Here is a 22920-nt window from a genome sequence, read left to right as displayed (position 1 = left end):
TTGTCCCTGAAACGCTGGAGAGTACGTACTGGAATTTTTGCCTTCCCTCCAAAGGCACAGCTCCTCTCTCTTCTTTGAAAACGAGGCGACTCCTAAGTGGGGCTGCTGAGCTGGGAAATTCGTGGAGATTTTGAAGGTAGAGCCTTTTGGGGGTGGCAGGGTTTAGGGAGGGGAGGGAGCTCTTGGAGGGGGTATGATGCCCTGGAGTTCACTCTCTAGTAGCCATTTTCTCTGGAGAAACTGATCTTTGTAGTCTGTAGTTGTGATTCTGGGAGATCTCCAGGCCTCACCTGGAGGCTGGCGATCCCACCCCTGAGCCCCTGTTGCTAGATCCATGCCATGAGGCGCCCCCTGTTCTGCACACTGAAAGTAAAATCCTATACAGTGCCATGACAGCTTTGCTCATCTGAGCAAGGTCTTCTGCAGGTGTCCACCTGCAAGCGTACAAAATCAACAACTACCTGTACACATTCCACCTTAAGGAAGGCCTGCCTGAGGGGCCTTGGAAGCCTCCTATGCTCCTGGCTTTTCACAAACTATGAAAAACAGGATTATTCAAGAGAGCTTTTCTATGCAGGCGATACAATTGCACTGCACTAAAATCTGCCATTTTAGGCAGAATTTGCCATTTTAGTAACTATTGTTACTCTGTAATTTTATATTTTATATATTTTAATTTTTTTTACTGTTGATTGTTTTTATGATGTAACTCGCCCTGAGCCTGCTCTACGGGAAGGGCGGGCTAATAATCAAATCAATCAATCAATCAATCAATCAATCAGTAAAAGAGTCACAAAGTTACTTGGATAAGTTATTGTGGACTACTGTGGTCTACACTTCTGTGTTTAGCTTGCTGAAACTAATTATCTACAATGAAAGTTCTGCATCATTTTATGGGTCATATATTAATACTGTTTTGTTTCAGTTCTGGTTTTTTAGACTTCTTATTAGCTCTACAACACTTATCCTACTGTATTGTTTAGTACATGTGCCATCTTGTTGATTGTATTGACTATCGCTGTGTTGTCCACCTTGAGTCCAAATGAAAAACATCACTAAATATTAACAATATAAATAAAAATGGGCAATGCTCACATGTTTCTTAATGTGCAATATAATGACAATCCTATTACACATTGCCCAAAGACTTCAAGTGCTCAAAATTACTTTGATGCAAATGCATTATACTGACAAGTTCTACTGTGGAGGGCGTTCTAGCTTGCAGAACATTTAAAAACAATGATGATAGATAACAACACAGAATAATAGCTAACCATAATAACAGCGTGTATGGAAAACATTTTCAAAACGTTCACACAACCTCACAGGCACAATCCAAAAGTTTCTTAGACAACAAATGTTTTAGGCAAGCTACGGATGGCACCTGGGTTTTGGTCCCTGTGTGACACAGAGTGTTGGACTGGATGGGCCGTTGGACTTGATCTAACATGGCTTCTCTTATGTTCTTACAAATAGGGTTGGCACCTTCTAGGCGGGGCCTGGAGTTCTCCTAGAATTACAAGTGATCTCCAGACTGTAGTGATCAGTTCTGGAGAAAATGGCAGGATCAGATGGTGGACCCTCCGGCATCCCAATCTTGGTGGCCTTCCTCTCCTTCCCAAACTACATCCTTTTCATGCTCCATCCTCAAATCTTCAGGAAATTTCCAACCGAGTGTTGGCAACCCTAATTTTAAACAAGGTGGATGTTAGGAGAACAGCAGTTGGTCAAAGGGCATTTGAGCAAGCTCATGGCTGAGATAAGAGTTGACTCTGGGCCAAACAAGAGGTCACTCCCTCCGGCAGCTCTTTCGTCTTTTGAGTAGATGCCCTGGGGGGAAGAACGCAAGAGCGTCATATGCAATCAGGCCCTCCTGGGATTTTAAAATTGCCTCGTTAGCCTTTAAATGGCAACAACATCCAAGGATCAAACCTGTGGATGCTCTCTTCTCTGGTTTGGCCATTAAAGACTTCCTCAATGAATTCTAAGCCAGCCGTTTGACACTGAAATCTGAAGTTCTTCTGCTAGAGATTAGTGACTTTGAACACACGAATCTGCCTTGTGCTGAATCAGAGTTGTGGTTCATCGAACTCAGTGCCGTCTACTCAGTCTGGCAGTGGCTCTCCAGAGTTTTTTTACATCACCTACTGCCAGATGTTTTAACTGGAGATACAAGGGATTGAACCTGGGTCCTTCTGCATGTGAAGCAGATGCTCTACCTCTCAGCCATGGGCCCTTCCAGGTCAGCACTGAAACATCTCATTACATTGAAATGTTCTCTGACTGATTTTTGAGATCATATTTGTGTCCCTTTCTAAAAATCTGAAGCTGTCATATCTGAAGTCAGATCAGAGGTCTGTTGTGTCTCATAATCTTCTTTAACAGTCAATAGCTCGCCAGGATCTCAGGGAGAAGTTGTTTGTGCACATTACCCACCCCCTAATCTTTTAAACTGGTGATGTCAGGGATTGAACCTGGGCAGGACTTTTTATGTATCAGGAACTCCTTTGCATATTAGGCTGCACACCCTTGATGTAGCCAATCCTCCAAGAACTTACAGGGCTCTTCTTACAGGGCCTATTGTAAGCTCTTGGAGGATTGGCTGTATCAGGGGGTGTGGCCTAATACGGAAAGGAATGCCTGCTACAAAAAAAGTCTTGCCTTTTCCTCCTTTTGAGGCAGAGGACCGTCGTCTTGCTAGTTTGGTTGCTTGACCTCCTCTCTGCTTCTTCGTAGGACCTGAAGAGCAGCAAAGCTGTCCTGCGTTTGGCTGCCAGGTGGTGAACCTTCCTCTGATCCAGTTCCTTCTCCAGCTTACAGGGCCTACTGTAAGCTCCAAGAGGACTGGCTACATCAGGGGTGTGTGGCCAAATATGCAAAGGAGTTCCTGCTACAAAAAAACCCCTGAACTTGGGACCTTTTGTTTGTTGAGCAAAAGTTCTGCCACCAAGCCCCAGCTATGTTGTAGAACCCTTATGGTGCCACAATTTCCCCTTTTGTTGCTTCAGTGAAATAGGAAAGGAACCACCCTAGAAAGTCTCAGGACATGGACATGTTGGTTTCATAAGATATGTTGGAACCTTTTATGGCACTCAGACATTTCAAGCTACATGCATACTGCAGAATGTTATAATATTATGCTATTAGCACCATATGTTTTAAATTGTTTTAGATTGTTTTAATTAATGGCTGATCTGTTGAAATTGTTTAGTGTAATTGTTGGCTAAATTGCTATTGTGATTTTTTTGGTTGTGAGCTGCCCTGAGCCTGCCTTGGCGGGGAGGGCGGGATATAAATCTAATAAACTTAAACTTACAGCAAAATATACAATCCAATATTTTTCCTTTAAAAAGCCAGAAGAATGCAACATTTTGCTCATCTGTTTGTTTTTACAGGTTTTCAATGACGTCAGATGAATACTTGTCCCACAAGGGGGTTCTTTTCCCCACATTTGGCTACTCTGAGGAAGGACTCAGCTATGTAGAAAACGAATTCCAAATCCTGGATGATGATATCATTAATGTCACTTACCCTAAATCAGGTAGGGAAAAAATGGGCAGCAGAAGAGCTTTGTATGAGAGCATCATTGTGTACAGATGGGAACCAGGTCTTGGAGCAGTAGAAAAGAACAAGAGTCCTGTAGTACCTGAAAGACTAACAAAACTTGGGACAGGATATGAGCTTTCATACCAGAGCCAGTTTGGTGTAGAGCCAGTTTGGTGTAGAGGTTAAGTGTGCCGACTCTTATCTGGGAGAACCGGGTTTGATTCCCCACTCCTCCACTTGCAGCTGCTGGAATGGCCTTGGGTCAGCCATAGCTCTGGCAGAGGTTGTCCTTGAAAGGGCAGCTGCTGTGAGAGCCCTCTCAGCCCCACCCACCTCACAGGGTGTCTGTTGTGGGGGGAGAAGATATAGGAGATTGTAAGCCACTCTGAGATTCAGAGGGAAGGGCGGGGTATAAATCTGCAGTTCTTCTTTTTCTTCTTCATGAGTCACTGCTCACTTCTTCAGATACAGTTAGAATGTGAGCCCATCAGTCCTTATATCTTAGAGAGCAGAGTGATTTCAGTTCTGGAATAACAATAGCAGGCAAATGTTAATAGCAATTAAATGACAATAGCAGACATGCTTGGATTAGGTGTGATAAGCAGAGAGATGGTAGGCGTGGAGAAATCAGATCTGGTAATGAGACAGGAAACCTGTGGAGCCTTCATTTTTAAAATGATAAAATAGCCCAGGTTACCCTGATCTTCTCACATCTCAGAAGCTAAGCAGGGTCAGCCCTGGTTAAGATCTTGGATGGGAGACCACCAAGGAAGTTCACGTTGCTATATAGAGGCAGGCAAAATTGCAAAACTACCTCTGTCTGTCTCTTGCCTTGGAAAACTTGAAAGATCATTATAAATTAGCTTCGACATTATAAGGGGGCAGGGGAAGGAGATTAATTTAGTAGATGGAAGTGGAATTCCTAGAAGATTGTGGATGCTGTGATGTTACTTCCCGGTGCTCAACTGGAAGGGACAGCACTAAGATTTCCATTTGCCCAAGGGCAGCAGATGCATTCTGTCTCACCTTTCCAGCCTCACCCAGGTTCTTCAGGAGGAGCAGGAATGGGGGTGGGTGGGGAGAAACAACATCCTGTGATGCCAGGACATCACTTCTGGTTCTGAACTGAGGTGCAGTCACAATCCTCTAAGAATGCCTCAAATCTAGGGTTGCCAAGTCCAATTCAAGAAATATCTGGGGTCTTTGGGGGTGGAGCCAGGAGACATTGGGCACGGAGCCAGGAACAAGGGTGTGACAAGCATAATTGAACTCCAAGGGAGTTCTGGCCATCACATTTAAAGGGACAGCACACCTTTTTAAATATCTTCCTTCCATAGGAAATAACGAAGAATAGGGGCACCTTCTTTTGGGGCTCATAGAATTGGACCCCTTGGTACAATCATTTTCAAACTTGGGGGGTATTTTGGGGAGAGGCACTAGATGCTATACTGAAATTTTGGTGCCTCTACCCCCCAAAACAGCCCCCCCCAGAGCCCCAGATACTCGCAGATCAATTCTCCATGATTTTCTATGGGAATAAATCTCCATAGGGAATAATAGATTCCCAGCAGACATTTCCCTCCCCTCCCCCCGCTTTCTGACGACCCTGAAGCGAGGGATTGGCCTCTCTACTCACAAGTTGCTGCCAACTTCTTCAACGTAACACAGACACACCATCCCAAGAGGAAGTCTTTCAATCGGAGGCTGAAGCCTCTGGAGGTGGAAAGGCACATGGTCCTCTCAGTGCCAGGCTTCCCCCCACCAGCCAGCTGACTGGGGGCGGGAAGGAGCCTGCGAAAGCGGAAGAACCCCTGCTGGGACCTGGGGATTGGAAAGCCTACTCAAATCTCAATTGCATTCACCATAAAAATCAAAAAATTAATGCAGCATTGTCATGTCACTTCTGAGTAAAAGTCAAAGTTATAGTTAGGACAGTGTCCTCACCCCATTTTCACTCCTGCTGAAGCAAAGATGGCACCTGACAATCCCGGATGTCATCATGCTCAGGTTCCACCCCCAAAATGCTCCCAGAGATTGCCAGTGAAGGGCTGGAAATGCTAGATAGAACCCTTGTCCCTCTTCCCTCTTTATCAGCAAACGATCATGTTCACAAGTTGATATATTGCAGAGGGGTTGGCCCTTGGGCCACTATCATATGACTCACTCTTTAACATGAGGCTTTTGCAGAAACTGGTGATGTATTGAAGAGGCATCCTAATGACAGGTGAACTCTTTTCTAGGTACCAACTGGATGTCGCAGATCTTGAGCTTGATCCATCGTAGTGGGGACCCCACATGGGTCAACAGTGTGCCAGTGTGGGAACGGGTGCCTTGGATTGAAACTGATAGTGGCATGGAGTGTGCTTTGAAATATCCTCCACCCAGGCTTCTGGCTTCTCATCTGCCATTCCAGCTTTTCCCCAAGTCTTTCATTCATTCCAAAGCCAAGGTAACAGAGGAACAACAGAAATGGGAAATTCTGCAGTATGCATAGATGAGGAGGGAATCAAGAACCTAAAGGTTAATATACAGTAAGGACCAAAAATTAAAAGCAGAATTTAAAATGAAACCCTAACCAAAAATACATGTGTTTATTATAGGGCTGCCAAGCCCCCAGGCTGGGTGGGGGTTCTCCAGCCTGGGAGGTTCCCAGCCCACCGGCCCACATTGGGCTGGTGGGGGAAACCTCCCCCCACATCACCAGCATGACAACACCCACAAGTGAGATCAAGCGTTTCCAGAAAAACTCTATGGTTTTCCTGGACGCTCTAGCAATTTGGGAGGGTAAACTCTATGGTACAGGTATTATAGAGCTTTTCCCTCCCAAAATGCTAGAGCATCTGGGGAAAACCATAGAGTTTTCCCGGAAATGCCTAGAGCAACTGGCACACGACATCACCAGCATGATGACATCACTTGTGGCTGACATCATCGTGCTGCGTGCACAAAGCGCGTGCGAGGAAAGTCCCCCACTGGAGGCTGCAGGGGACTTAGCAACCCTAATTTATTACAGAAAGTTAAAAGTATTTAAGACCCCATCATTAGCCTCCTTGCTTAGTAAAATCATACAACAACAACTTGACTTGATGCGTTTTGAGCTAAAATGGTCTTTTTCAGAGGTCAAACAAATATACACACATGCAGACTCATATTACAAAATACAATAAAGCAATGAAGCAATGCTGGACCAGAAAGAAAGTTGTTTAATAAAGTGACAAAGGCTAAGAGATGTAATTGAGGCCTATTATAATACAGCCTTATGTCTGGTCAAGGTCATACGTGTTGCATCATGAGTCTTTTTGTATGCCTCACCAAAATGGTCCAGAATTTATCAATCAGTGCCAGATCAAAGCCAGTGTGTCAAAAGTTATGTGTAGATGAGGAGGGACCATGGTTCATTGACTTAGCATTGCTCATTGACTGAGTATCAGCTTGGCGTGCAGAAAGTCACAGGCTCAATCCCCACATATCCAGTTAAAGAGGCTCAGGTGATCAATGAAGGAAAGACCTCTTTCTGAATCTCTGGAAAGTCTCTGCCAGTCTGAATAGAAAGTACTGACCATGATAGATGAAAGGTTTGATTCTCTCTGCCAGTCTGAATAGAAAGTACTGGACCTTGATAGATGAAAGGTTTGATTAATAATGCAGGACATGTGCAAGAAAGGTGCTATTTTGTACACTAACAGTGCAATACTAAACACGGATAAACCATTCTAAGACCACTGAAGTCTGCGCTTTGAAGGGTGTATCTCTATTTAGGACATCAAGGGAAGTCTTGTGCATTATGGTGATTTTGTGGAGGTATGAAAAATTCATGCTTCCATTGTATTCTCAGGACGAATCTTACTTTGGCCCTAGTTCATGCTTGAGCACTGATTCTCTGTTCCTATCCTTAATATGCCTGCTCCCCCCTTTAAAAAAATTAAAAACAAAAGGAAAAAATATCAGTGTTCAGAGGTATTCCTAGAATTTCAGGGTTTGCTTTTGAAAACTAGTTTTGCAGACTATTTGTTAAAAAAACCCCAAAAACGTAGCCCTTCTCTAAATGCAATACTTTTACATCTTGTTGCTGTTCTGCATTGATGCTTCTGTCTCTCCCACAGATTATCTTCACTATGCGCTATCCAAAGGATGTGTTGGTCTCATTATACCATTTTTCCAAAATTATGAAAACATTAAAGGATTCTGGAACCTTAGAAGAATTCCTAGAGGAGTTCCTGGAAGGCAATGGTATGGCAATAGGCCCATCCTCCAAAATCTTTCAACTGGAAATGCAACAGCCATGCATTAAGTACATATTCAATACTCTAACCACTGGGCACCTCTCTTGGAGGCAGGAGCAGAGGCCTGCTTGCCATCATTTCTCATATACTGTCATGACTCATACACAGATGTTGTAAACCAGGCCTTTTTTTCTGAAAAAAAGAGGTGCCGGAGTTCTCAAGAGGGAAATGGGGAAACACACGGGTGCCCCTCATGAACTTTTAAACATGTTTTGAGATTTTTTTCTCACTAAACAGCGGTGGCCAACAGTAGCTTTCCAGATTTTTTTTGCCTACAACTCCCATCAGCCCCAGCCATTGGCCATGCTAGCTGGGGTGATGGGAGTTGTAGACAAAAAACATCTGGAGAGCTACCGTTGGCCACCCCTGCACTAAGAGGTTCCAGAACTCCTTTCTGCCACATTTCCCCAGGATAGGGTTGCCAAGTCCCCCACTTCCCGGCACAATGACGTCACCAAGAAGAGTTTTCCCTCCCAAATGGCTAGAGCATCCGGGAAAACCATAGAGTTTTCCTGGAAATGCCTAGAGCAGCCTCGCACCGGCACCGCCATTTTGATGACATCACTTCTGGGTGACATCATCATGCCAGCAATGTAGGGGGAGGTTCCCCCCATCAGCCCAATGTGAGCCAGCAGGTTGGGAACCTCCCAGACGGGGGATTCCCTGCCCGGATCCGGGGCTTGGCAGTCCTACCCCAGGAAATCCCCCTTCCCACTTTAAGTTTTTAATTCTCTCTCCTTGTTTGCCATTCAGTGATTTACAGTTCCTGGTTTGACCATGTGAAAGGCTGGATGACGCTGAAGGACAGTGACAACTTCTTCTTGGTCACTTATGAAGAGCTGAAGCAGGTAAGTTACATTCATGTACACAATTCACTTAGCTCTGGAGGGTGATTTTGAATATCTGGGAAGATACTCCAACAATGAACAAAAGATGAACAATGAACCTAAGAGAGTTTCATTAAAACATCCTGCTTGGCTAATTTAATTGAAAGGTTGTCCAAGCCCAGCTACATTCACACATGCACACAATTCACCCAGCTCCACCTAAGTGAGCTTCAGTAAACATCCTGCTTGGCAGGTTTAATTGAAAGACTGGCAAATCTGCTTTCTCAGATAGCAACTTAAATCCTACAGAATTTCCCCCCTGATGGAAGGGCTTGCTGTTGGCAGAAGAGGCCTACCCCTCCTGCTCTCGCTTGCTGTAGCCTCCGCCCCCCTCCCCACCAAGCTGCTCCTGAAGGACAGGGAACCCTTAAGAACAGCATGAGAGGGGAGTCAGAAGTTTGCCCTGCGAGGGATGAATGGGTGAACATCATCACTCACCTTCTGCTGGTGGGATTCCTCTGTGGGAATAGGTGACAACCCACTATTCCTCTTGTAACTTGGGATCCTTTTTCAGCATTTGGTGTATCCAATCAATTGCCAGATATATCCTGTAAAATGTCCTCAATGACCTACCATCCCTTTTGATCATGGGCTGATCCTCATATGTATTGTGTGCTCATTCGCAGTGTTGGTGTGATTGGTATGTTTTTGTTCCATCTCAAGGACTTGAGAGGCAGTGTGGAGAAGATCTGCTGCTTCATAGGGAAGGAGCTCAATAGTCAGCAAATTGACTCGGTGGTGGAATATGCCTCTTTCCAGAACATGAAGGACAACAAGATGTCCAATTTCACAATACTACCAGATACCATCATAGATCACCAGAAGGGACAGATCATGAGGAAAGGTGAAATCAGCATAGAATGAGTGCCTCATTCCAGAATGTGATCTTGCATGAATATGTTTACTTATGTATCAGAAACATGACATGGCCCACCAACCAGTTGATCAGCAGGATCTGAATTGTATGGGAGGGGCGGCAGGAGCAGCTGCCAGCCTCCCGCACAATTTGATCAGCTGAATTAAATCATGCAGGAAGGGTGGCACTGCGGCAGCTGCTCCTGCGTGCTCCTCCTGTGCAATTTAAATCACACAAGTGGGGAGGCTCCCAGCCTCTCCAGCTTCCTGCTGTCACCCCCACAGCTCACTCCGCCATGGCCCCCTCCCTCCAAGACCCCTAGCTACAGATGTTCAAGCAAGTCTAGATTCCCATCTCTCTCATATCTCTCCAGTCCTTTACAAATATTCAGGCTGGGTTTTGCTGAACAAGTCCATGCACATTTTCAGACAGTCTTCCTGAAGGCGCAGTCCAGCCACCACCATCCCCAGTTATTGAATGACCTGACGATACCATCGATGACTCAGAAGGAGAATGAGTTTCACATACTGTGCCATTACAAAAGCACCCATGACACTACACCATCATCACACACACAGAAATCCCTCTGATCCCCGATATGTTGTTTCAGGAATCTGTGAGGACTGGAAGAATCACCTGACACCAACGCAAGAAGAACACTTTGACCATGTCTATTGGGAGAAGATGCAGGATATCAGTGTGGCCTTCCCATGGGATTGAAGAGTACCCGATTGTTCCTTGCCTTGTATAGCATCTTCACACTTGTAGGCTCAGCTTGGGCAAATTCCTTCGGCTGAGAAACCAAATCATGTCAAATATGGAATTCTTGATCTTGCAGATGTGATTGGATGATTGAACAATAATGTCATGGTCTATGCAGCAAAGAGCCATGCAAAGTTAAAAGGTACTCCAACCTGAGTGCCAGAAATCACTTTTTTAAAAGTTTATCCCAGGGCTTCTTTTGTAGCAGGAACTCCTTTGCATATTAGGCCACACACCCCTGATGTAGCCAATCCTCCAAGAGTTTACAGGGCTCCTAGCACAAGACCTACTGTAAACTCCAGGCTTAATTTGCAAAGGAGTTCCTGCTACAAAAAAAGCCCTGGTTATCCTTATGCCACTCTCAGGAGTCTTGTGTCTGTGTGTTTGGTTGACAAACGACTTCCTTTCAAAGGCTGTCATTTCTAGTCACCTTTATGTCACTGAGCTACTGCCCATAGGAAGTAGGTAAAATTCCCTGCTCTTTCTTTTTCTTCTTTTTTTTTTAAAAACAATTTTATTGAAATATATATTGCCATTTTACAAAGCATATGTTACATTTTACACAAGTACTGAAATACACATGTATAATGAGTTCATATGTCTGAACAGCACCTTGCAAAGCTGAGTATTGAATATTTGCTCATTTTTGCTTGTTATGCATGTTGGAATACAAGAATTAACATTAAAAGGCATGAATTAACATTGTTCAACTGACTCTGACAAATGCATGAAGTTGTCAAGGTCTAGTAGGAGAGACTGAACATTTTATACCGTTATCTTAAGGGTCGATGCAACAATTTTGGCTTCATTCCAGTTGTTTTGAAATGTTTTGGCTTCATTTCCAGTTGTTCTGAAGTTTCATATGAGACCTATGAGGAGTGTTTCAATGTTTTCTGCTTTGACATCCAGTGTGGCATTTCTGACTTGCAGTTGTCTCTGTGAGCTAATATTTAGTACCACGCAGCTGACATTAGCAAAAGATGTCACACAGAATAAAACTCCTTGGATTCATTTCTTGTTTTGGATGTCAAATTAAGTTCTAGGAGGTCTTGGAGTGCTAATTTAATTCCAGGCAGATGAGCGCAAAAGGCTATACACTTTCAACATGATCTGACCATCTTGTTTCAGACATATCATGAAGAAGAGCCCACTGCAGTGTTCAACTATTTCCCCCCCTGTTTAGGACTGGAACTCCAAAAGCTTGGCTCAGTTCATGGCAGGGAGGTGAAAAGGCAGGCTGGAAGAAGCCATCAGAAGTTCAGACATGAAGAGACAAATTAGCATTTGGTCCTTGTTGTGTCTTGCAATTCAGTCCTGAAGTTACATCACAGAGAATGTTACAGAGGTGACCAGTGGAAGTCCACTGGTCCCCAGATGTAGCTCACAAATACGCTCCACGAATCAAGATCTGTGGCGGGAAGTTTAACTGGCCAGGATTGGCCCTGGCCAGACGGAGGGTTGTTCCGGGGTATGTATATAATCGGGACCCGACCTGCATTGCCTTGCCTGTGATGTACTCGCCAATAAAGCATGTTGCCTTCAACACGTCTCGTCACTCAGTACATTACAGTCCTTTTGAGACCGGCACTTTGGGTAGAAACTGGACCACTGCCCCCCTCATACCCCTGCTAGGCAGATGCTAATAGGGTCAGTACAGCCATCCACTACAGCTAACTTTAGGTTAGCTAAAGGTTGACCAACCATATCCTTTTAAATAGCCGCAATGTGCATAGGTTGGAGCCTTATAGATGGCATCACAGTTTGGTCCTCAGAAAGTTCCTCAATAACTTCTAAGCTAGCCATTTGCCCACCCACCCCTCAAATGAAACACTACACATGTTATGGGTTAAACTGGGACTTTACAAAAAAGCTGATCTGCACCATTCCATATCTCATAAAGCACGGGTTGCACTGAGCTTGCAAAGCAAGCTTCCTAACAGGGCAAACCCATCTCACGGCCAGCCCCCGACCCTACCCATTACGGCCCCACGTCAGAGTGTAGAGGGGATGGGAGCGTATACCCCTGACCCATAACTGCGAAGCTTTAAGGCTGGTCATATGCTCCCCCAACCCCAAAGAGGCCCCCAACCAAGCCACCCGGACTGCCAAGCCTCTAGGTACCCCAACTGAGTACTTCTCCATCGCTGATATCTCGGGGTGCTTGCCAGTTCAAAATCCTTTTAACCTGTGCTTTTCCAGCCTTCCCAGTTAGGGCCTAACCAGTGACACCAGGCCTATTTTTGCTTCACCCTCTCTGATAGGGTTGCCAATCACCAGGTGGGGGCAGGGGATCCCCCAGTTTGGAGGCCCTCTCCCTGCTTCAGGGTCGTCAGAAAGCGGGGGGAGAGGAGGGAAATGTCTGCTGAGAATCTATTATTCCCTATGGAGATTTATTCCCATAGAAAATCATGGAGAATTGATCTGCGGGTATCTGGGGCTCTGGAGGAGGGCTGTTTTTTTAGGTAGAGACACCAAATTTTCAGTATAGCATCTAGTGCCTCTCCCCAAAATACCCCCCAAGTTTCAAAATGATTGTACCAGGAGGTCCAATTCTATGAGCCCCAAAAGAAGGTGCCCCTATCCTTCATTATTTCCTATGGAAGGAAGGAATTGAAAAGGTGTGCTGTCCCTTTAAATGTGATGGCCAGAACTCCCTCGAGAGTTCCATTATGCTTGTCACAGCCTTGATCTTGGCTCCACCCCTAATGTCTCCTGGCTCCACCCCCAAAGTCCCCAGATATTTCTTGAATTGGATTTGGCAACCCTACTCTCTGACCATGTAGAACAGGCAAGAAAAGGCACTCTCTCCGGCCAATCTGAGTGAGGCCCAAAAAATTCCTGCTCAGCCCCAGCACAGGTGACTAGCTAATCTCACATGGTCTTAGCAAGAGGGCAGGCGGATGGGGAGCTCGCACTGGCAGAGACTGATCAGCGAATGGCGGCTGCTGCCTTACCTGGCTGGCCAGCTGCCTCCCGATTGGTTAAATCTCCTGCGCTGAGCCTGAATAGGCTTATCCCACCCCTTGTGCTTCCCTTTGAAAAAGTGGGGGTGGGCAACAGAAGTAAAAGCTCAGTGGCTCCAACTGATTTTGACACTGAAGTTTAAAGTTCTTCCATTAAAGAACAGCGACTTTCAGGTTAGCAGCCAAGCACCCTGTTAGACTGAAATATTATGTGGCTGGTTTTTGATCAAATCTGCATCCATTTCAAAACCCCCAAAGCTTCCTTATTCAGAGTCAGATCGTTAGCCTGTCAAGGTCTTCATTGTGTGCTTTAACTGCCAGTGGGTGCATTCACACTAAATAATGCATTTTGTAACTGGATTTTTACTGTGTAAGAATAGCAAAAATCCAGGTGCAAAATGCATTATTTAACGTAGTGTGAACATGCCTGGCGGCTCTTCAGGGTCACAGGGAAAGGTCATTTGCAAGCAGTTGTACAGAACATGGCCAGGAAGTTCATGCACTTCAGCTTTCCCAGCCAGAACAAAGAGGAAAAACACCCATCTAGTTTAACAAGGTTTGTCAAGAAGTTGATGGCTGAACCCCGTGGATTCCCAGAGCTGGTGTACACAAGTAGCCAAACCTTGTATATAAAGCTCTATTTAATATCTTTTAGAACAAACTGTTTAATCCACGGGCAACGCAACACTCTAAAATCACCTTGCAAGAAAAACAAGAAAACTCAATAAACTATCAAACATGTTTTCAAGCCCTTTGTTAAATGACACAAACTTTACGTTCAAGAGTCAAAGACTATAGACTTCCGGGGGCTGGAAAATGGAGAGCTGAACTGCTTCTCATAAGGGAGGCAGCTGGAACCTCTGTGTGGGGGTAGAGAAGGCAATCCAAAGCCTACTACCAACTTTTCTCATCTAGAGAATAGTCCAAGACACGCTTGGGGAAACTTGGAGGAGATTAACTTTGGTGGAAAGGGAGCTCCGGAGGGGGCTCCTTTGAAGCTTTGAAGGATCTCCGGCGACGAGTGCGTTACATCGTCTGCAGAGGGCCTCCAGAGTCATTAAATTGACTTAAACTCACCAGGATCCAGCACCTCTATACTACAAATAACATCTGGATTACTATTAGGATGGTGTCTACTTGGATAGCGGCTGCTGAAGGTATTGATTTTTATCTTTCACTCCAGGACTAAAATAAGGATTTATAAAAATAACTAAAAGGTGGCAAAAGGACTATATTATGCTTATATAAAGAAGAGGAGGAGGGGTGAATTTGGGACTATTTAATATTAAAGAACAGAGGTTTCTGAAAAACACCCCCATCATCACAGCATTGCTGGTCAGTACAATTCCACAGGAAGTGATGCTTTGTAGCATCGTGTGATTTGATTACCAGTGAGAATGGGACTTGGAGGCAAGTAAAGCAGGAAGTAACCATTGGAAGAAGGTCAAATTGCAAGTCAGCCAGCCTATTCTAGGACTGAAAAACCATAGAAAAACATCGGCGGCCATTAAAGGAAGGGCAAAATTAAAATATTTGTTTGGAACTTTAAAAATTGGTGGAATTGTAGGCTTCCCAACCCCCCCGCCCTGGCGGGGGACTCCAGAATTTATAGCCTCCTCCCCCGCTCTTCAAAAGTCCAGAAGCGGGGGGGGGGGGAACGGCGCCAATTTCATGCCACTCTCCTGGAAAGAGCCTGCCTGATTCCCTGCACCCACTGAAGGCTCGGCACTGGAGTCCAGTCATCACCCAGGCATGTTAAGAAAGAGCCTAAAAAGAAGGGAAGGGAGGGGGGGTGTCTGTCCTGTCCTGTTAGTAAGGAAGATTTGTAGAGCCTGCGCGATTTGTAGATCTCATTGCTCAAACGGTGGTTGGTGTGTAAATAAACATTCCTTCCAGGCACCGAGAGAGGGGAGATCTAGCAAACATTTTCTCCTCACACAAACCTGCCCTGTGCCTTCACTACAGAACAGAAAGGCATGAGGTGTTCTTGATGAGATTTTGAATGATGCATGAACTGATAAACTGCCTTGCCCTCAACCTGTCAGCAGCAACTTCTGCAGAACTTTGCAGTAGAATACTTATTGAGAACTTTTGGGGTTGCTTTGCTTTTAAGAAGAAAAGCCTCTCTTCCAGAACAGGAATTGCAGTGGGTGGGTGTGCAGGCAAGGAGTAGTCTTCTGACGCTGTTTTGCTCTGTGACTAAGGTGCTTTCTACAATGATTTAAGGTATTGGTTTAGAGTGCTTAAGTTTTCGTTTTATGTGCTTTTCAGCCGGGCTGGGCTAAGCGCAGTCCCAGCCTTGTGTTCTTGTGGAGACTGTTTATTTTTTCATTGTCTTATCTGATTTATTGCCTCCTCTGCTTTTATTGCCTTTGGCTACCCCATGTTCAGCTTAACTTTAGTATATGCTGGCCCGGGTGTCTGGAACATTCTGAAGAAATTTGTCTTAATTTTTAAAACCTTGCTAAAACTTTGAACCCAGTGGCACCTTTAAGACCAACAAAGTTTAATTCAAGGTATATTTTTTCATGTGCAAGCATACTTATTCAACTCATTTCCAGATTACAGAAGTCATTTTCACTTGAGAAAATGGGTGTTAAAACTAACCTATTTTTTTTTTTTTGCTAGCATTGTTTAGCTAAGTTAATTATCTTGCTCTCCTTCCCCCCCCTTAAGATATAGCAGGGTTTTTTTATCACAACAAACACACCAAACAAACCAATCCTATAACAACTGGGGGGAGGGATTTTCCAGGTAAAGATCAGATAGTTTGACAGGAATTGTATTTTTTGTGAAAAAGAAGCAATATAGTTTATTGCATTATGAATATGTTGGTTCTAGATGACATTTAAACATATTTTTGAGCAATGTTTCCTCTAAGCTGAGTTAGTGTGAGCTAGTTCAGTTTTTAGTCTCCAGCTCACACATTTTTGTCTTAGCTCAGGAAAAATGGCCCCACATGAAACTAATTTATGCAGGAGCTCATGACTTCAATGCCAGTAGCTCACAAAGTAGATTTTTTGCTCACATGACCCTACAGCTTAGAGGGAACATTGCTTCTGAGTCTCAGGTGTTCTAAATGCAGTACTGCAGATATTGTTTTGATATTGTGTTCTTTTCTAATCCCACTAAATGGAAAGACGAATAACTGATACTTGAAAGTATTTCCTGGAATTATGGCATATCTCCAGATTACAAAGTCAATTTCTACTGGAGAAAATGGATGCTTTGGAGGGTGGCCTTTGGGAGCATTGTAACCCCCTGAGTTCTGTGTCCTCCCCAGGCTCCACCTCCAAGTCTCCAGGAATACCCCAACCTGGAGCTGGCAACCCTACTCCTGCCTCTGGTCAGTGACAGGTCCTGGCAACCCTAGAGCTATTCTATTACATGATGGTAACCAGAGCTGCTTATTAGGATTTTTGGTAGGGGTGATATATGCAAACCTCCACTCCCAATTGCTAGACATAGAGGAGGACATAATATGCTCTAGTGTGCATATAAGAATTTTCTCTGGTGTGAATTATCTTAAGCTTCCAAATTGCCAAGTTCCTGAAGCATAAAGAGCTACAAATTCTTTTTTGTGGCAAAGGGAATGCAACTGAGAAATACCTGACCACAGAATTACCATAGGTATGATAGAGCTACTTAGCCTTGTAATTGTGTTTGACCTGAGAAGACAGCAGTAACTAAGTCTTACTAGGTTGGGAATGGCTTCCACTGTTTAAGGGGGAAGCCCATATCTGTTTTGAATTAAGTGACATTATTTAGCAAGCTTTCATCCAAATTTGTCAATTAGAATCTTATCATTTGAACTGAGTCTAGCACTAAAGTCTCTCCCCCCCCCCTTTAGAATCAGGTGTGCTGGAGTATCTAATAAAAGTTCTTCAATAAAAAATTCAGATTAATTACAGCACCTTGCTATATCTGATCATTTTTGCTGGGGAGGGATATATACATTTAGTATTAGAAGAGACCCCATTTTGAAGTGTAGGAGGATAGCCATTGCCCATGGGTTTGAATTTTTTAGATGGACACATTCAATTTAAGTGATGTAGAAATTAGGATTCCTAAACCCCCGTGAAGGGTTTTAGATGTGGGGTTTGATGCAGTGTGCTGGAAGTGATATAGAGGAGTGAAGCTCAGGAAGTGACATCACTTGACCTTTGACTTGGAAGTGATGTCACTTCCTTGCTCCTGGCTCCACCCCCAAAGTCTCCTGGCTCCACCCCCAAAGTCCCCAGACATTTCTTAAATTGGACTTGGCAACCCTATGGAATTGGCACATTTGGACATTATAAAGCAAACACTATTGGACAGTATTGTTGAAAGCAATTATAAAGGCCTGAAAAGAAAGTAAAAATTTTGAAAAAAGGGGTAAGAAAAGTCGTGACCACCATTTTGGATTTTTTAAAAAATTGAAATATTAATATCTCGGCTTGGGGGGCCCCAGGAGTGGCGATTTTAGGCTCATTGGAAAGGGCAAGTCTTGCTCTTTTAAATCTGATACATAGTTTTCAATTTGCCGAGATAAAATTTTCGAGTATTTTTTAATGTCAGATCACAAGCCAATACGTACAAGGGGCACTTCAATGGAAAAGATGCAGGAGCAGTTAGAGGCTATGGAAGCAAGGCTGATGAAAAGAATGAAGGAACTCAAGAAAGAAATTAAAAGGGCATTAAAATGGACGGCCTTTTCTCTCACCATTATATAAGGAGAAATTTGTTAAATACATGGTTGAAATACAAAAAATATGGAGATGAGAGAAAGCCGTTGTGGATAGTGCCAATGGAAGTAATAAAAATATATGCTGAAGGTGAAGGAAAGTGGTTATCATATGGTCAAATACTGAAAATTCAAGGTGGTAAAATTGAACCAAAGATGGAAGAATTAAATAATAAATATGATTGGTTTCAAATTCAACAAATTAAGAACCTGGTGGAAAGCGATATTAAAAGTGAAGGAATAAGAAAAGAGCAAATCGAATTGGAAAAAGTTCTGCTTGGAGATAATGAAAAGTTGATTTCAAAACTATATAAACTATTACTGAAATGGTCTACTGAAGATGAAGTAGTAAAATCTCAAATGATAAAATGGGCAATTAATGTTAATAAAGAAATACAGATGGAAACATGGGAATATTTGTGGAAGAACTCTATGAAAATCTCGACATGTTATAGTATCAAAGAAAACTGTTATAAAATGATGTACAGGTGGTATATGACTCCTAAAAAGTTAGCAAAAATGAACAATAAGATGCCAGATAGATGTTGGAAATGTAAAAAGCATGAAGGTTCTTTCTACCATATGTGGTGGACTTGTGAAAGAGCGAAACAGTTTTGACAAATGATTCAACATGATATTTCTAGAATCTTGGGATATGAATTTAAGAGAACTCCAGAGACTTTCCTATTGGGATTACAAATTGAGAAATTTCCAAAAGAAGATAGAACTGTAATTTGGTACTTGCTTTCAGCTGCTAGGACATTATATGCACAATTATGGAAGCAAGATAAAATACCAGAAAAATGGGACTGGATTGTAAAAGTTATGTCATGGAGTAAAATGGATAAACTTACAAGAATCTTGAAAGACTATAATTTAGAGGGATTTAAAATGGATTGGGATAAATTCAGAAGATATATAGAAAAAGAATGGAAAGTAAAAGGACATTGGGTGATTTTTGAGAATACCACTTAGGTTTTTAGAAGAAGAAAGCAGATGAACTATAATAACTGGGTGGGACTTATAACGTATAAGAACTGTGGGTTTTTTTTCTATTTTCTCTGCAAAATTATATATATATATATATTCTTTCTTTTTTATTTTATAAGATTAAAGATACCTTTTGATATTAGAATTTTAGGTAATTGGCACTGGCGGAAGTCAAGATTTGGGGGGAGGGGAGGAGGGAAAAGCGTAATGTATGGGGAAGGTAGTAAATGTATATTACTTATTTTATTAGTATTGGATATAATTACCATATATTACCAAATAAAATTGTTTAACACAAGAGTCAAAGACTATATAGCTCATTGTGTTGTTGTCTATTGCAATGTAAGCATATCATAGTCCAGGCCTCTGGTCCATCAGAATCCAACTTAGCCCCTTCCCCCATGGCTCAATTATAGTTTTTTGACCAAACAGAATCATGTGATGGTGACATCCAATCAGCACATACTCTTGCTGAAACCCTGTAGTCTAGAAAATTACCTCATCATCCCTCCCATCCTATGGGTCTCAGAAGAAGCTAATTACCACATTTCCAGTTCTGGTTTTGAAGATGATTAGGGCAGTGTAGGCCAGGAGACTAATTAGAAACAACTCACGGGTGGAAGAAGCCAAATATCATTTGCATTAACCCTTGATGGGGGTCAGGGGCAATGCTCCATCTAAGTTGTGGAGTCTTATGAGCAAAAATTCTATTTCATAAGCTACTGGCATTCAAGTTGTTAGTGAGCAATGTGGCTACTGCATAAATTGGTGTTCTCTGGGGCCCTCCTTCCCTATGTGAGACAAAAATGTGTGAGCCAGAGGTTAAAATACTGTGAGCTAGCTCACACTAACTCAGCTTAGAGGGAACATGGGTTCAGGGGTTCTTTGATTCACAGGGTTACATTTTTGGTTGATATTTAAACGAAAGAACAAACAACCTTCAGTGAAAAGACTGGACTGCAACCTATCGAGCAGAGAATTCATAAGCCAGTCAGGACAGGAGGAGGGTTTGGACAGTGACTCTTGAATCAAAGTGTTACAAGTGTGTCTTCATTTGTCCCTGAAATGCTGGAGAGTACGTACTGGAATTTTTGCCTTCCCTCCAAAGGCACAGCTCCTCTCTCTTCTTTGGAAACGAGGTGACTCCTAAGTGGGGCTGCTGAGCTGGGAAATGTGTGGAGGGTGGCAGGGTTTAGGGAGGGGAGGGAGCTCTTGGAGGGGGTATGATGCCATGGAGTTCACTCTCTAGTAGCCATTTTCTTTGGGGAAACTAATCTCTGTAGTCTGGAAATCAGTTGTGATTCTGGGAGATCTCCAGGCCTCACCTGGAGGTTGGCTATCCCACCCCTGAGCCTCTGTTGCTAGATCCATGCCATGAGGCGCCCCCTGTTCTGCACACTGAAAGTAAAATCCTATACAGTGCCATGACAGCTTTGCTCATCTGAGCAAGGTCTTCTGCAGGTGTCCACCTGCAAGCGTACAAAATCAACAACTACCTGTACACATTCCACCTTAAGGAAGGCCTGCCTGGGAAGCCTCCTATGCTTCTGGCTTTTCACAAACTATGCAAAACAGGATTATTCAAGAGAGCTTTTCTACGCAGGTGATACAATTGCTCCACCCTAGTTGTAAATGGAGTGGATGAGGTTAGGAGAACAGCAGTTGGTCAAAGGGCACTTGAGCAAGCTCATGGCTGAGATAAGAGTTGACTCTGGGTCAAACAAGAGGTCATTCCCTCTGTCAGCTGTTTCGTCTTTTGAGTAGATGCCCTGGGAGAAGAAAGCAAGAGCTTCACATGTGATCAGGCCCTCATGGCATTTTAAATTGCCTCATTAGCTTTTAAATGGCAACAACATCCATGGATCACACCTGTGGATGCTCTCTTCTCTGGTTTGGCCGTTAGAGACGTCCTCATTCATGGATCAATGCATGCGTTCACAAATCTCTACTACCAGCTCTCCACCTGTGAGCTTCAGTAGATTTCCTGCTTGGCAGGTTTAATTGAAAGATTGTCTGGTAAATCTGCTTTCTCAGATAGCAACTCAGAATGCCACCTCCCCCCCCCCCCCCCACGCTGTTGGCAGAGCAGACCTTCCTCTCCTGCTCTGCCTTGCTCTACCCCAGCTGCTCCTGAAGGCTAGGGAATGAGGGAACCCTTAAAACAGTATGAGAGGGGAGTCAGGTCTGCCATGTGAGAGAGAAATGGGTGAACATCATTACCCATTTTCTGCTAGTGGAGTTCCTCTGTGGGAATAGGCTACAGCCTACTATTCCTCTTGTAACTTGGGATCCTTTTTCAGCATTTGCCGTATCCAGTCAGTTGCCAGATATATCCTGTAAAATGACCACAATGACCTCCCATCTCTCTTGACCACAGGCTGTTCCTCACATGCATTGTGTGCTCATTCACACTGTTGATGCGATTGGTATGTTTTTGTTACATCTCTAGGACCTGAGAGGCTATGTGGAGAAGATCTGCCGCTTCATAGGGAAGGAATTCAATAGCCAGCAAATGGACTCGGTGGTGGAGTATGCCTCTTTCCAGAACATGAAGGACAACAAGATGTCCAATCACACAATACTGCCAGATACCATTACGGATCACCAGAAGGGAAAGATCAAGAGGAAAGGTGAAAGCGGCATAGAAGGAGTGCCTTGTTCTAGAATAGGGGTGGCCAAACTTGCTTAACGAAAGAGCCACATAGAATAAAAGTCAGAAGTCTGAGAGCTGCAAGACATGAACATCAGATGTTTGAGAGCCGCAAGAATGAGAGGCAGACGGGAGAGAGGAAGGAAAGAAGGAAGGGGTGACTTGGCTTGGATAATGCATTTAAAGAGGGCCTTTGCCTGTCAGTACTGATCTGGATAGACCAATGGAATGACTCAGTAGAAGGCAGCTTTATATTAATTCCTAATGGTGCCTTGTGTGATCCATAAACTTGTGTGTGTGTATGTGGGTAGACATGCATCTGGTAAGCTCTGGAGTCAGCAGCTAAGCCAACTATGTCATCTTAGTAGGGTTATGGATGCTGAGGGCCAACAGTGAGAAATCAACCAAAGAGGAAGAGCAGGGCATTGCTGAGCTGGGTTAGACAGGACCCAAGGATAGTCAAGCAGGCCTAGATTCCATTCTCTCTCATGTATCTCTCCAGCCCTTTACAAACACTCAGGCTAGGTTTTGCTGAACAAGTCCATGTGTATTTTCAGACAGTCTTACAGAAAGCATCGTCCAGCCACCACCATCCCCAGTTATTGAAAGACCTGAGTAGGTCATCGATGACCCAGAAGGAGAATGAGTTTCACATACTGTACCATTACAAAAGTGCCCATGGAAATAACGCTACACCACCATCACAGACACACAAAACCCTCGGATCACTGATCCCTGTTGTGTTCTTTCAGGAATTTGTGAGGACTGGAAGAATCACCTGACCCCAAAGCAAGAAGAACACTTTGACCGTGTTTATCGGGAGAAGATGCAGGATATCAGTGTGGCCTTCCCATGGGATTGAAGAATACCCAATTGTTCCTTGCCATGGATAGCATCTTCACACTTGTAGGCTCAGCTTGGCCAAATTCCTTCTGCCAAGAAACCAAATCCAGTTAAATATGGAATTCTTGATCTTGCAGATGTGATTGGATCAGGGATGGAATTCTAGCAGGAGCTCATTTGCATATAAAGTCACATCCCCTGATGTAGCCATGTTGTTCTCCATGTTGTTCTCCATTGGCATTTGGGAATTTCAGTATGTTTTGTAGAAAAGTTTGATGGCTGATGTCTTTTGGGAATGCTTTAGTTGAGGCAATGAGATGTGACCATTGGTAACATACTTTTCTGTTTCTTTTTGAGAAGGAAACTCAGTTACGCTGCAACCAATTTCAAGGCCAACAATATTCTCATTTTCCAAAC

The 22920-nt window shown here is 43.7% G+C and overlaps 1 protein-coding gene across 3 annotated transcripts; it reads left to right on the top strand.

Moving 5' to 3' along the window:
- Window positions 1-123: 123 nt before the first annotated feature.
- Window positions 124-22649, top strand: LOC132586478 (sulfotransferase 2B1-like). Of its 3 annotated transcripts, none has more exons than XM_060258572.1 (7): window positions 124-136; window positions 3396-3541; window positions 5787-5995; window positions 7650-7776; window positions 8583-8677; window positions 21460-21640; window positions 22413-22649. In XM_060258572.1, the coding sequence occupies exons 2-7, from the start codon at window positions 3403-3405 to the stop codon at window positions 22520-22522; spliced, it is 861 nt and encodes a 286-aa protein (XP_060114555.1). In that variant the 5' UTR covers window positions 124-136; window positions 3396-3402; the 3' UTR covers window positions 22523-22649. The 3 variants fall into 3 exon arrangements, with proteins under 3 accessions (XP_060114555.1, XP_060114554.1, XP_060114553.1); XM_060258571.1 differs by lacking the exon at window positions 21460-21640 and adding an exon at window positions 9380-9560; XM_060258570.1 differs by lacking the exons at window positions 21460-21640; window positions 22413-22649 and adding exons at window positions 9380-9560; window positions 10183-11345.
- The last annotated feature ends 271 nt before the right edge of the window (window positions 22650-22920 follow it).

This window comes from Heteronotia binoei, chromosome 17, assembly GCF_032191835.1.
Source record: "Heteronotia binoei isolate CCM8104 ecotype False Entrance Well chromosome 17, APGP_CSIRO_Hbin_v1, whole genome shotgun sequence".
Lineage (NCBI taxonomy): Eukaryota > Metazoa > Chordata > Lepidosauria > Squamata > Gekkonidae > Heteronotia > Heteronotia binoei.
This window is presented reverse-complemented; position numbering and strand designations above follow the sequence as displayed.